The 13946-nt window shown below is 40.3% G+C and overlaps 1 protein-coding gene across 1 annotated transcript in view; it reads left to right on the forward strand.

Annotated features, from left to right (window-relative positions):
* Nucleotides 1-13946, forward strand: part of CFAP61 (cilia and flagella associated protein 61) — a 252305-nt gene that overhangs the window by 101014 nt on the left and 137345 nt on the right. The window contains exons 16-17 of the mRNA XM_081558711.1: nt 9680-9757; nt 12402-12608. Of these exons, the coding sequence (XP_081414837.1) occupies nt 9680-9757; nt 12402-12608 (285 nt within the window). The remainder of the gene's footprint in view (nt 1-9679; nt 9758-12401; nt 12609-13946) is intronic.

A 13946-nucleotide genomic window follows, 5' to 3' on the forward strand; every position in this document is an offset into this window, starting at 1 on the left:
TTCTTTAGGTAGATATATTCCTAAATATTTTATTCTTTTTGTTGCAATGGTGAATGGTATTGTTTCCTTAATTTCTCTTTCTGTTTTCTCATTATTGGAGTATAGGAATGCAAGGGATTTCTGTGTGTTAATTTTATATCCTGCAACTTTACTATATTCATTGATTAACTCTAGTAATTTTCTAGTAGAGTCTTTAGGGTTTTCTATGTAGAGGATCATGTCATCTGCAAACAGTGAGAGTTTTACTTCTTCTTTTCCTATCTGTATTCCTTTTATTTCTTTTTCAGCTCTGATTGCTGTGGCCAAAACTTCCAAAACTATGTTGACTAGTAGTGGTGAAAGTGGGCATCCTTGCCTTGTTCCTGACTTTAGGGGAAATGCTTTCAATTTTTCACCATTGAGGATAATGTTTGCTGTGGGTTTGTCATATATAGCTTTTATTATGTTGAGATATGTTCCTTCTATTCCTGCTTTCTGGAGGGTTTTTATCATAAATGGATGCTGAATTTTGTCAAAGGCTTTTTCTGCATCTATTGAGATAACCATATGGTTTTTTTCTTTCAATTTGTTAATGTGGTGTATTACATTGATTGATTTGCGGATGTTAAAAAAACCTTGCATTCCTGGGATAAAGCCCACTTGGTCATGATGTATGATCTTTTTAATATGATGTTGGATTCTGTTTGCTAGAATTTTATTAAGGATTTTTGCATCTATGTTCATCAGTGATATTGGCCTGTAGTTTTCCTTTTTTGTGACATCTTTGTCTGGTTTTGGGATTAGGGTGGTGGTGGCCTCATAGAATGAGTTTGGAAGTTTACCATCTTCTGCAATTTTCTGGAAGAGTTTGAGTAGGATAGGTGTTAGCTCTTCTCTAAATTTTTGGTAGAATTCCGCTGTGAAGCCGTCTGGTCCTGGGCTTTTGTTTGCTGGAAGATTTCTGATTACAGTTTCGATTTCCGTGCTTGTGATGTGTCTGTTAAGATCTTCTATTTCTTCCTGGTTCAGTTTTGGAAAGTTATACTTTTCTAAGAATTTGTCCATTTCTTCCAAGTTGTCCATTTTATTGGCATATAGCTGTTGGTAGTAGTCTCTTATGATCCTTTGTATTTCTGTGGAGTCTGTTGTGATCTCTCCATTTTCATTTCTAATTTTGTTGATCTGATTCTTCTCCCTTTGTTTCTTGATGAGTCTGGCTAATGGCTTGTCAATTTTGTTTATCTTCTCGAAAAACCAGCTTTTAGTTTTGTTGATTTTTGCTATGGTCTCTTTTGTTTCTTTTGCATTTATTTCTGCCCTAATTTTTAAGATTTCTTTCCTTCTACTGACCCTGGGGTTTTTCATTTCTTCCTTCTCTAGTTGCTTTAGGTGTAGAGTTAGTTGATTTATTTGATTTTTTTCTTGTTTCTTGAGGTACGCCTGTATTGCTATGAACCTTCCCCTTAGTATTGCTTTTACAGTGTCCCATAGGTTTTGGGTTGTTGTGTTTTCATTTTCATTCGTTTCTATGCATAATTTTATTTCTTTTTTGATTTCTTCTGTGATTTGTTGGTTATTCAGAAGCGTGTTGTTTAGCCTCCATATGTTGGAATTTTTAATAGTTTTTTTCCTGTAATTGAGGTCTAATCTTACTGCATTGTGGTCAGAGAAGATGGCTGGGATGATTTCAATTTTTTTGAATTTACCAAGGCTAGATTTATGGCCCAGGATGTGATCTATCCTGGAGAAAGTTGCATGTGCACTTGAGAAAAAGGTAAAATTGATTGTTTTGGGGTGGAAAGTCCTGTAAATATCAATTAAATCTAATTTGTCTATTGTATCATTTAAAGTTTGTGTTTCCTTGTTAATTTTCTGTTTAGTTGATCTATCCATATGCGTGAGTGGAGTATTAAAGTCTCCCACTATTATTGTGTTATTGTTAATTTCCCCTTTCATACTTGTTAGTATTTGCCTTATATATTGTGGTGCTCCTATGTTGGGTGCATATATATTTATGATTGTTACGTCTTCTTCTTGGATTGATCCTTTGATCTTTATGTAGTGTCCTTCTTTGTCCCTTTTCACAGCCTTTATTTTAAAGTCTATTTTATCTGAAATGAGTATTGCGACTCCTGCTTTCTTTTGGTCTCCGTTTGCATGAAATATGTTTTTCCATCCCTTCACTTTCAGCCTGTGTGTGTCCCTAGTTTTGAGGTGGGTCTCTTGTAGACAGCATATATAGGGGTCTTGTTTTTGTATCCATTCAGCAAGCCTTTGTCTTTTGGTTGGGGCATTCAACCCATTTACATTTAAGGTAATTATTGATAAGTATGATCCCGTTGCCATTTACTTTGTTGTTTTGAGTTCGTGTTGAAACATCCTTTCTATGTTTCCTGTTTAGAGAAGATCCTTTAGCATTTGTTGGAGAGCTGGTTTGGTGGTGCTGAATTCCCTCAGCTCTTGCTTGTCTGTAAAGCTTTTGAATTCTCCTTCATATCTGAATGAGATCCTTGCTGGGTACAGTAATCTGGGTTGTAGATTATTCTCTTTCATTACTTTAAGTATGTCCTGCCATTCCCTTCTAGCCTGAAGGGTTTCTATTGAAAGATCAGCTGTTATCCTTATGGGGATCCCCTTGTGTGTTATTTGTTGTTTTTCCCTTGCAGCTTTTAATATTTGTTCTTTGTGTTTGATCTTTGTTAATTTGATTAATATGTGTCTTGGGGTGTTTCGCCTTGGGTTTATCCTGTTTGGAACTCTCTGGGTTTCTTGGACTTCTGTGACTATTTCTTTCCTCATTTTAGGGAAATTTTCAACTATTATCTCCTCGAGTATTTTTTCATGGCCTTTCCTTTTATCTTCTTCTGGGACTCCTATGATTCGAATGTTGGGGCGTTTCATATTGTCCCACAGGTCCCTGAGGTTTTCCTCATTTCTTTTGATTCTTTTTTCTTTTTTCCTCTCTGCTTCGTTTATTTCCATCATTCTATCTTCCACCTCACTTATCCTATCTTCTGCCTCCGTTATTCTACTGTTGGTTCCCTCCAGAGTGTCTTTTATCTCCTTTATTTCATTATTCATTCTATATTGACTCCTTTTTATTTCTTCTAGGTCCTTGATAAACATTTCTTGCATCTTCTCAATCCTTGTCTCCAGGCTATTTATCTGTAACTCCATTTTGCTTTCAAGATTTTGGATCATTTTTATTATCATTATTCTAAATTCTTTTTCAGATAGATTCCCTATCTCCTCCTCTTTTGTTTGGCTTTGTGGGCATTTCTCATTTTCCTTTACTTGCTGAGTATTTCTCTGCCTTTTCATCTTGTTGAGATTGCTGTGTTAGGCGTGGCCCTTCTGTACTCTGGTAGTATGAAGTTCCTCTTTATTGTGGAGGTTCCTCACTGTGGTTGGGGTTGGACAGGTGGCTTGTCAAGGCTTCCTGGTTGGGGGAGCTTGTGTCGGTGTTCTGGTGGGTGGAGCTGGATTTCTGCTCTCTAGAGTGCAATGGAGTGACCAGTATTAATTTTTGAGATGTCTATGGATTTGGTGTGCCTCTGGGCAGCCTGTATATTGATGCTCAGGGCTGTGTTCCTGCGTTGCTGGAGAATTTGCGTGGTATGTCTTGCTCTGGAACTTATTGGCTCTTGGGTGGAGCTTGGTTTCGGTGTATATGTGGAGGCTATTGGGTGGTCTCTTAATAATTAATGTTTCCCCTGGCTTTCAGTCTTATTCTTGCAGTAGCCTCAAGACTTCTCCTTCCATACAGCATCAATAATAAAACTTTTAGGTTAATGGTGAAAAGATTCTCCACAGTGAGGGATACCCAGAAAGGTTCACTGAGTTACATGGAGAGATGAGGTGGGGGGGGGGTGGTTTGAGGTGACCAGGAGGTGAAGAGGGGAATTCAAATGTGGAGAGAGCAATCTAGCCAGTAAGCACTTCCCTCTGTGCTTTCCACAGTCTGGAACCCTCAGAGTGGTTCACAGAGATACATAGAGAGGTGGGAGGAAGGTAATAGAGGTGAGCATGAGTAGAAAGGGAGGAATCAAGAGGGGAGAGAGAGATCTGGGCAGTATCCTGTTCCTGAAGTGTTCTCTGGTACCCAGAACACCCTCAGAGATTCACAGAATTGGGTTGAGAAGAGAAGGAGGAGGGTGGGAGATAGAGGTTCCCTGGGGAAGAAGAAAGAGCATCAATAGGGGGAGAGAGTAATCAGGCCAGTGATCACACTCCTGAGTAAAAATGGGTCCTAAAGATTGGGTTCTTAAATGTACAAAATATCAAATATGTAAAACAAAGATTAAAAATCTAGAGTAGAGGTTAGACTCTTATAAAACTTACAATATAAAAAAAAAGAAAAAAGGGAACAGTGTAAAAAGAAAAAAAACAGTAAAACAGTAAAACAGTAAAAAAAGTAAAACAGGAAAAAAACAGTAAAAAAAGAAAACACAAAAGGTATAAGATATATGTATGCAGTTTGCTTCAAAAATAGGGTTTTTTTTTTTTCAAGTTAATAGTGGGTTATGAAAATGAAAGTTAAAGGTGTAATAGAGGACTTGAAGAAAAAGGAAAGAAGAGAAAAAAAAATTTTTTTAGATTAAAAAAGAAATAATAATAGTAAAAAAATATATATCCCGGACTTTCTCTGGAGCTGTTGTGAGCAGTGTGGGGTCTGCTCAGTTTCAGATAGATCCTTGTTCCTGCTTATACTTTTCAAGATCTGTAGGTCCTTTTCAATGCAGTCGGTATTAACTACAGGGATTTTAATCTGTTGGCCTGTCACTTCCAAAGCGCTTCCCTCTGTTTATTTGGCTTCTGTTTGGAGGTCTCTTCAGTATCTAATTTACGCCCTGCAACAAAGGGGTGGAGGTGGTCTCTTTAGGTTCGCTTGTTCAATCGTGCTGTGGGGAGGGAAGGAACACTGCAAACCTGGCGTGTGTGTGGTGAGCTCGCAGTGTCTCGGCCGCACTGGGTTCGCCCCCGCTCACGGCGTGTGTGCTTTCCCCGTCTACCCTGCTCAGGCTTCAGGTTACTCAGCCGGGGAGTGGGCCGGGGAGTGAGCCCTGAGATGCGTGCACTTCCCAGGTCTAAGCCGCTCAGGTTCAGGCTCCCGGTTACTCCACAAAGGCGCAGACTCAGTTTCGCCCACGGCTTGTGCCGTTCCCGGTCGGAGCTGCTCAGGCGGCCAGGAGTTTGGCAAGCGCGCTCTCCCCTGTTGGGGCGGTGCGGCTTATCACCTCCCTGGTCCCCGCCTCGGTTTACGGGCGCGCCCGGCTCCGGTGTGCTTTGTGTCGGTTCTGGGGAGCTGGTCTCTGGCTGCGACCCTCCCGGCGGCTGTCGACCCTCCGGGATCTCAGGCAGTCTTTGCCTAGAAACTGGGAGCCTGTTTGCAGTTTGGTAGGGGGTGCCCTCTCTGGGGCCGAGTTTGCCCCTTTCCAGCTCTGGGTGGCCTCGCCTGCCCGCTGTGTCCGGCGGGGGATGGGGCGGTCCGCAGCCTGCTAGCTCTCCTCTGGTATCGCTCAGTCCTTTGTTCTGTGAGCGGGCCGGCAGTGCCTTAGAGTTGGGCTTTTCGCGGGATAGTTCTCTCTGGCTGTCCCACAGTTTAGGTTACTATCTCACGTTAGCTCCCTCAGATTGCCCTCAGGGCACTCGGGCCCGGTCCTTACCCTAGGCAGTGCCGCCCGCTCCTCTCCGTTCAGCCCCCACTTGCTGGTGGCGGATGATGGAAGCGTCTGGGGTTCTTTGCTGGGAGTTGCTTTAGGCACGTAATCTGTGGGTTTTATTTATTTTTTCCTCCCAGTTACGTTGCCCTCCGAGATAAAAAATCCTCCCCCACACCCGCCGGTGAGAGGGTTTCCTGGTGCTTGGAAATTTCTCCTCTTTTACGACTCCCTCCCCGGGACGGGTCTCCGTCCCTAACTCTTTTGTCTCTCTTTTTATCTTTTATAATTTCTCCTACCTCTTTTGAAGATAATGCGCTGTCTTTGTGGAAGCCTGACGTCCTCTGTCAGCCTTCAGAAGTAGTTTTGTGAAGTTTGCTCAGCGTTCAGATGTTCTTTTGATAAATTTGTGGAGGAGAGAGTGGTCTCCCCGTCCTATTCCTCCGCCATCTTAGCCCCGCCTCCTCTATCAGTTAATTTCAAACTCCTAATTTATCTCTCCCATCACCCCTTTCTCCGTTGGTAACTGTGACTGTTTTCCATGTCTGTGAGTCTGTTTCTGTTTTGTAAATAAGCTCATTTGTATCATTTTTTTGTTAGATTCCACAAATAAGTGATATTATATGAGATTTTTTTTTTTCTGATTTACCTCACTTAATAAGATCATCTCTGGGTCCATCCATGTTGTTGCAAATGGCAAATTTCATTCTTCTTTACAGATGAGTAACATTCCATTGTATATAAGTATCACATCTTATTTCTCCATTCCTCTGTTGATGGATATTTATGTTGCTTCCATGTCATGGCTATTGTAAATAATGCTGCAATGAACATTGGGCTACATGTCTCTCTTCAAATTAGCGTTTTCATCTTTTCCAGATATATGCTCAGAAGTGGAATTGCTGGATCATATGGTTGTTCTATTTTTAGTTTTTTAAGGACCTCTGTACTGTTCAGGGATGCACTATTGATTCATGCATCAACTTGGGTGAATGTCCAGTGTGAGTGTGTGTGTGTGATCGGTTGCTCAGTCACGTGCAACTCTTTGCAGCCTCATGGACTGTCACCCACAAGACTCCTCTGCCCCTGGAGTTTTCCAAGCAAGAATATTGGAGTAGGGCGCCATTTCCTATTCCAGGGGTTTCCTCCTGACCCAGGGATACAACCCTTGTCTCTTCCATCTTCTGCATTGGCAGGTGGATACTTTACCACTAGAAAATGTTCAGAGAATTATGCTAAATGGAAAAATAAGCCAATCTCTAGAGGTTATATACTGTATGGTTTTGCTTGTATGACATTTTGTAAATGATAACACTTTAAAGCTGGAGAATAGCTCACTTGTCACCAGGGTTAAGGATGGGAGCGGGGCAGAGGGCAGACGGATGTGGTGCAATAGGCAAGCCAAGAGATCCTTGTGTTGGACTGTCTATTATCTTGACTGCAATGGTGGGCACATGAACCTACGCAGGGGCTAAAACTGCATAGACCTGAATACACACACACACAGTCACATCAGTGTGCTTTCCCTGCTTGTCATATCATACTAGTGTTCTGCAGAAGGTTGCCATTATAGGATACTGGGCAAGATGTATAAGGAATCTCTCTGTATTGTTTTTTACAACTGCTGGTGAATCTGCAGCTATCTCCATAGACATTTTAATTAAAATTCCAAAAAAAAAAAAAAGAGGAGAGCCAGTTTCCCTTGAAGCTGTAAACATTATTAACTTACTAAGCCTCAGTCCTTGAGTATATGTTTTTGCAGTATTCTGTGTAGCAAAATGAGATATGCCCATTCTGCTCTCGGGCTGCAGGCTGAAGCATGGTGGTGGTTTGAAGAAAAATGTTTCTGCGGTTGTTTGAATTGCAGCACTGCTGTCACAGAGCAGCTGGCAGACAAAATATGGTTATTTAGTCCTGGGGAGCTGGCAGACTTTTTCTTCAAAGTGAACGAGGTGAGAGAGTCACTCCACGAAGACAACTGACAGCATGTATCCTCTATGATGAAGTCCAAGCTTTCAAGAAAAACTTAGACTTTTAGAAAATCAGTATCTGCCATCATAAGCTTGACAGCTCCCCAAAAACTTAAAAACAAGTTTTCTGATGAAGCTAGTGGTGATATTACCAACTGCAGTATTTCAATATTTTGTGATTAAAGATAAGTCAACATTTGGAAAATCTGCATAAGCTTGGCGAACCAATATTTTCCAGATAGACAGGCCATGATATTACAAAATCATGCAGAGGTAAAAGATTCAAAGTGAAGAAGAGACCAGTGAATTTCAATGTACTAGGACATAGGAAGTTCACTGATAGGTTTCAGATCCACATTGCAACAAATCTTTAAAACAATACTTAGGACATGTTACTTTTTGGTTTGGAGCATCAAAAAAGAATATCCATAATTATCTGAAAAGATTATTTAAATACATCTCCTTTTTCCAACTACTATCCTTATGAAGACAGATTTATTTTTTTTGCATTCATTTCAACCAAACTAATATATTGCAACAGATTGAATACAGAAGCAGATGTGAGAATCCAGCTGTCTTCCATTAAGCCACACATTCGAGATCTGCAAAAATATGAAACAGTGCTACTCTTTTCTCTAAATCCATCAGTTCAGTTCAGTCACTCAGTCGTGTCCAACTCTTTGTGACCCCATGGACTGCAGCACGCCAGGCTTCCGTGTCCATCACCAACTCCCAGAGCTGACTCAAACTCATGTCCATCAAGTTGGTGATGCCATCCAATCATCTCATCCTCTGTGATCCCCTTCTCCTCCTGCCTTCAATCTTTCCCAGCATCAGGGTCTTTTCTAATGAGTCAGTTATTTGCATCATGTGGCCAAAGTATTGGAGTTTCAGCTTCAGCATCAGTCCTTTCAATGAATATTCAGGACTGATTTCCTTTAGGATGGACTGATTGGATCTTCCTGCAGTCCAAGAGACTCGCAAGAGTCTTCTCTAGCACTCTCAAGAGTCTTCTCTAGTCTTCTCTAGTTCAAAAGCATCAATTCTTTGGCACTCAGCTTTCTTTATGGTCCAACTCTCACATCCATACATGACCACTGGAAAAACCATTGCTTTGACTAGATGGACCTTTGTCAGCAAAGTAGTGTCTCTGCTTTTTAATATGCTATCTAGGTTGGTCATAGCTTTTCTTCCAAGGAGCAAGTGTCTTTTAATTTCATGGCTGCAGACACCACCTGCAGTGATTTGGGAGCCTAAAAAAATAAAGTCTCTCACTGTTTCCAGTGTTTCCCCATCTATTTGCCATGAAGTGATGGGACCAGATGCCATGATCTTAGTTTTCTGAATGTTGAGCTTTAAGCCAACTTTTTCACTCTCCTCTTTCACTTTCATCAAGAGGCTCTTTAGTTCTTTGCTTTCTGCCATAAGGTGATGTCATCTAAATATTTTTCTAAATATTTCTCTAAATATTTTTGTCAAATTAAAAAAATTAAAAAATTCATAGAAGAATCCAAAATTTTCTAAATTTTAATTTCTAATACAGAAAATAGTAGCAGACATTACAGACATGAATCAAAGCTCTTTGGCATCCTCAGGACACAGGACTCCTGGGATGACAGTGAGAACTACTGATGTTGTGCTGAAGAAAACAGTTGTTGTTGTTCAGTCACTAAGTCATGTCCAACTTTTTGCGACCCCAGGGACTGTAGCCTGCAAAGATCCTCTGTCCATGAGATTATCCTGGCAGGAATACAGATTCCCAGTCAAAAAAGCGTCGTTGGAATCAATAGATCCATTCCATAGTAGTTGGAGATCTTGTCAGGTGGACTCCCAAGCCTTGTTTTCTCATCAATGAAGTAGAGACATAATGGTAATATTTATCTCATAGGGTTGGAGTGAGAGTTAAATGCAATTAAGGAGGGCATTGAACCTATTACCTGACCCAGAAGGTGATAGGATGGTGGCTTCATCATTGTTGTTCTGTGATCACGGTTGAAACCCTTTAAGGACAGCTTACAGAAACATTAATAGTGATATTTTGGAAGGCCCTAAAACATCTTCTCTTTCTAGGATGGAACACCACTTCAGGTATTTGTAGCTGAAGTTGCAGAACAGGTAGTCGGCATTGCAGTGATCAGAAACGAAATGGTAAGCTGGGAAGTGGATATGACTTCCCTTGACTGCACCTTTTCCTCTCCTGAATCAGTGCACAATGTCTCTTTCAAAGTTTCACTTTTACTTATTTAATACGAATGTCTCCTTTTCCTGAAGGCTATAGATCTGCTTGCATCCCACTTGGCAGCCTTTCAAATCACCACTTTTTTTTTTTTCAGTTCAAAATGTTTAAACTATTATAAAGAATACACGAAAACATTCATATTCTAAAAATTCAAATAACCTTCCAACACCAAAAAAAGTTCTAGCTCTCTCCCCAGAGAATTGCTCTATTGAGAATTATGCATTTATCCCTTCCAACATCCTTTCTTACACTTAATAACATGCATCGTGTGTGTTTGTTGTTAAGTGGACATCTAATTTTATTTTGTCCCAATGCACAGCCAATTATTCCAAAGTATTTATTACTGAGTAGTCAGTCCATTCTTTCCCTGCTGATTTAAAATGCTGCCTTTATGTTATTAAATTTCTATGTGTCTGTGTCTTTTTTACTCTCTATTCCATTCCATAGATTTATTTGTTGATAGCTATTGCATTATCATGTGTTTTGGTATCTGGTACAGAAGTCTTCTCTTATTTGTTTTCTTTGCCTAAAATTTCTTGGTTTTACTTGAGTGTTTTCTTTTCCGGATAAACCTTGTAACACTTACCATGAATTTATCTGTGCCTTGGTAGATTTTACAGAACAATTTAGAACTGATAAATATAATATGGAGACTTCCCGGCTGGGAACATGGCTTCTGGAAGATACCAAGGAACTTCTCTCCTATTTCTAATTCACTAAAAGTTTTTATTGTGCATGCGTATTGAATTTTATTAAATGTATTTTGGCATTTATTGATATGCTCATGTGACTTTATTTCTTCAGTGTATTCAAACTGTCTTTGTTCTTAGATTCTTTTGATTCAGTGTATCTTTAAGAATTTTTGGAGAGAGGATGGAAGAGGGGCGGGTCTTTGAGTCCACACATACAAGTTTTCATCTGTCCTTACACCTGAATTCAGCTGTGTATAGAATTCCTATGCAAATGATTTCTCATCAGAGTCTTGTTTTTACTCTCATCATCTTCCAGTAGCCAATGTCACAGATAAAATACAATATGATGTAAATAAAGGTATGTTTGTTTGCTTTCTCTCTTGAGAATTCCCTTTTCCTTTTTATTCCTGAAATTCTTATGAAGTATCTTATGCCTCTTTTGGGCTTGCGAACCTCTTTCTTCCATGCTTTCATTAATTATTTCTTCCCTTTCTTTTTCTGTATTCTCCTTGTCTTAAATTCCTTCTTAAATGGAATTGACCCTTTGCTGCCTCATAGCTTTCTTCCTGTATTTTTTAATCTCTTGTACTTCTTACTCTTCATTCTAGGAGATTTCCTTGATTTTTGTCTTCCAGATTCCTAATGCACTGTTCAGCCGTGTCTATTCATACCTTCTACTGGAATTTTAATTTCGGAGTTCATGTATTTAAATTCCAAGTCTCTTCCTTATTCTCTTATTGTTCCTTTATTTTTTGTAGCAGCTTGTTTGTTATGTTTTATGTGAGATCCATTTTGGTATCTCTGAGGACATTTGGTAGATTTTTTTAAAAAAATTATCTTCTGCTTGCTGGATAACCTCTGTTGCCTCTGGAGTGAGTAGTATGTTTCCCTATCTGATCTTTTGCATTTCTCAGTTTTCCTCAAAAGTCTCTCCATGTCATGAATGAGAGATTAAATGATCAGTGCAAATGGCTGGCATGGTCTCCTTGACAGTGTGTTTATCCGCTTCTCCATGGTATTGCTGTGGCCACTGGGAGGCTGCCTACAAGCTGGGACTCAAGGCTCTCTGGGTTGTTAGCACAGCTGTGAGGAACAAATTCCAAAGCTCTGAGCCACCCTCCAGAAGTAAGCCATCAAAGCAAGTGACTTTCAGGAAACTTAAGCTTTTAGCTTTTAAAAAATTAACAATGAAAATGAGATTAGTAAGTAGTAGGAGAAGATAACTCGTCTCTCATTATTGTACCTAAAGTCTTTTTTCTTTCATTGGGCATTTTGCTCAGAGAAACCCTGGATCTGGTGCACAGGGCAGTGTGTTTCATCATAGCAAAGCCCTAGAAACAAGTTAGATGTCCATCCAGAGGGGATCAACTAAATAGCCACTCCTCTGGCAACATGCTGGAACATGATAATGCAGGAGAGAATCATTAGCTCAGGTTCCAGGTCCCGCCAGGGAAACTTTTTGAAGACCGACCTAAGCATGACCATCAGAGCAGTCCTCCACCGAGATGGCTGTTGTGAGCTGTTAGTCACTGATAAACGGTGTCTGGGCAGCGTCCACCACAGGACTGAGTCCCCGTTTTCACAACTCGAAACCTCACCGTGGTAAACATCCTTGTATGTATATCTTTGGGCATGTGTATTCAACTTTTCTCCCCAAGGATGAATGCCATTTAGAGCAGACGCTGGGGTAGATCTCTTCCTAGTCCCCACCAGGCGTAGTTCAATCTCTACCCCGGCTCCTTAGGAAGAGAAGGGAAAGGCATGCCCTTAAAGTTATTTTTAAGTGATGTTTCTTAGAAGATGCATGCCATTTGTTTAAAACCCTCTTAGATGTCTTTTCTCACCTCTTTTTTTTTTTTAGGATATAGAGTATATCCGATCTCACTACAACATTGAAGATTTCATCTACTTCAGTCACCACCAGCGCGAAGAGCACGGACACCTGTATCACTTTGTCCTGAATCCCATTTTCCGGCACTACACCAAGTTTTTTCTCAAGGAGATCCTCCGTTTAGGATACAAATCTTGTCTCTACTACCCTGTTTACCCACAAGTCAAGGAAGGCAAGGTAAAGAGTGTCCTCAGTCACTTCTCCTGCAGATCAGCGTCCACAGTGTCATTTGTGTTGTGTGCCAATATTTTATTTCTTCCTCATTCCATGGGTTTTGACTATATATGACTATATATGTATCATATATATATGATATATGCATCATATATATACACAAATGTATACATATAAACATATATGATACATATATATAGGATATATATATTTGAGTATATATGGATTTTTACTCTGAATTTCAAATGGCCATACTGAGTTTGGTCCTTTTGACACACTTTAGGGAAAACCCAGAAGGCTTTGAATTTCTGAAACTGTCACAACCCACACAATTAGTAGAACAATTTGTTGGTTTTTCCATATCAACCAAACAGAGACTGCAAGCTATGGAAAAGTGTCCTAAGGGATGTGAAAATCAAATTATCTCTCACATACATTAGTGAATGCTGAAACATCCCATGATGTTCTCTTCAGGCAAAGAACATTCCAGTAGTGAACTCATAGGATGAATCAGTTCAATCCTGAATACTGGTGTGCTATCATGGCATTCCAAGTTAGCACTATAACATCCCATAAAGGTGATGGATAAAGTGGAGATAAGTGATACTGATGCAGCCTTTATGTAGTGAAACACCTCTATGTCTACATAGCACTTACGTGTACGCACGGAAGCTCTTGCTTCCGTTCATCCTGCTTCAGTCTCCTTCATTGCACTTCTCACTAGCTCTCATTCTGTCTTGTGCCTTGAAGCTGGAGCTTTTTGTCCTGTTCAGAGCTCGACCTCCAGTGCTTAGAAGAGTCCCACCTGTGCTCACACACACACTCACACAGACTGTCTTGCTTGCTTGCAGACAAGGGCTTCTCAGAGCTGGACTCCTAAGCTGTTCTTTCCTGCGAGATGGTCCCTCTGCCACTGAGAGTGTCAAGGCAGACTTGAGGGCTGTTGCGAGGCGAACCCCCAGACTAGGTCGAAATTGTCCCATGATCCGTTTGTGGCTCTGCCTGGAGTCTGACACTGTCACTTTTCTTCTTAGTTACCACAGTGAGCTAAGCGGATTTTTTTAAATGCTCTGAATTATTCAACTGAAAACAATCTAAGGTATATGGGTACATGCACATAACAGTAAGTTTACCAACGTATCTTATTTGACAAATGCCTTTTGGAAGAACAGAAGAAATGGGGGAGAAAGAAAGAAAAACATGGGAAAGATTGGTAACGAATGGAGAATACGCTTGAATGATGATTTTTTGTTTTTCTGATGAAAACGCAGCACAGCAGTAACATGAATGCCCCAGATTTGAATTCACGACATGGGAAGTGTAACAGCTTTGCCTGAAAAG

This window comes from Giraffa tippelskirchi, chromosome 13 (genome assembly GCF_054371585.1).
Source record: "Giraffa tippelskirchi isolate mGirTip1 chromosome 13, T2T-mGirTip1v1.2.pri, whole genome shotgun sequence".
Taxonomy (NCBI): Eukaryota; Metazoa; Chordata; class Mammalia; order Artiodactyla; family Giraffidae; genus Giraffa; species Giraffa tippelskirchi.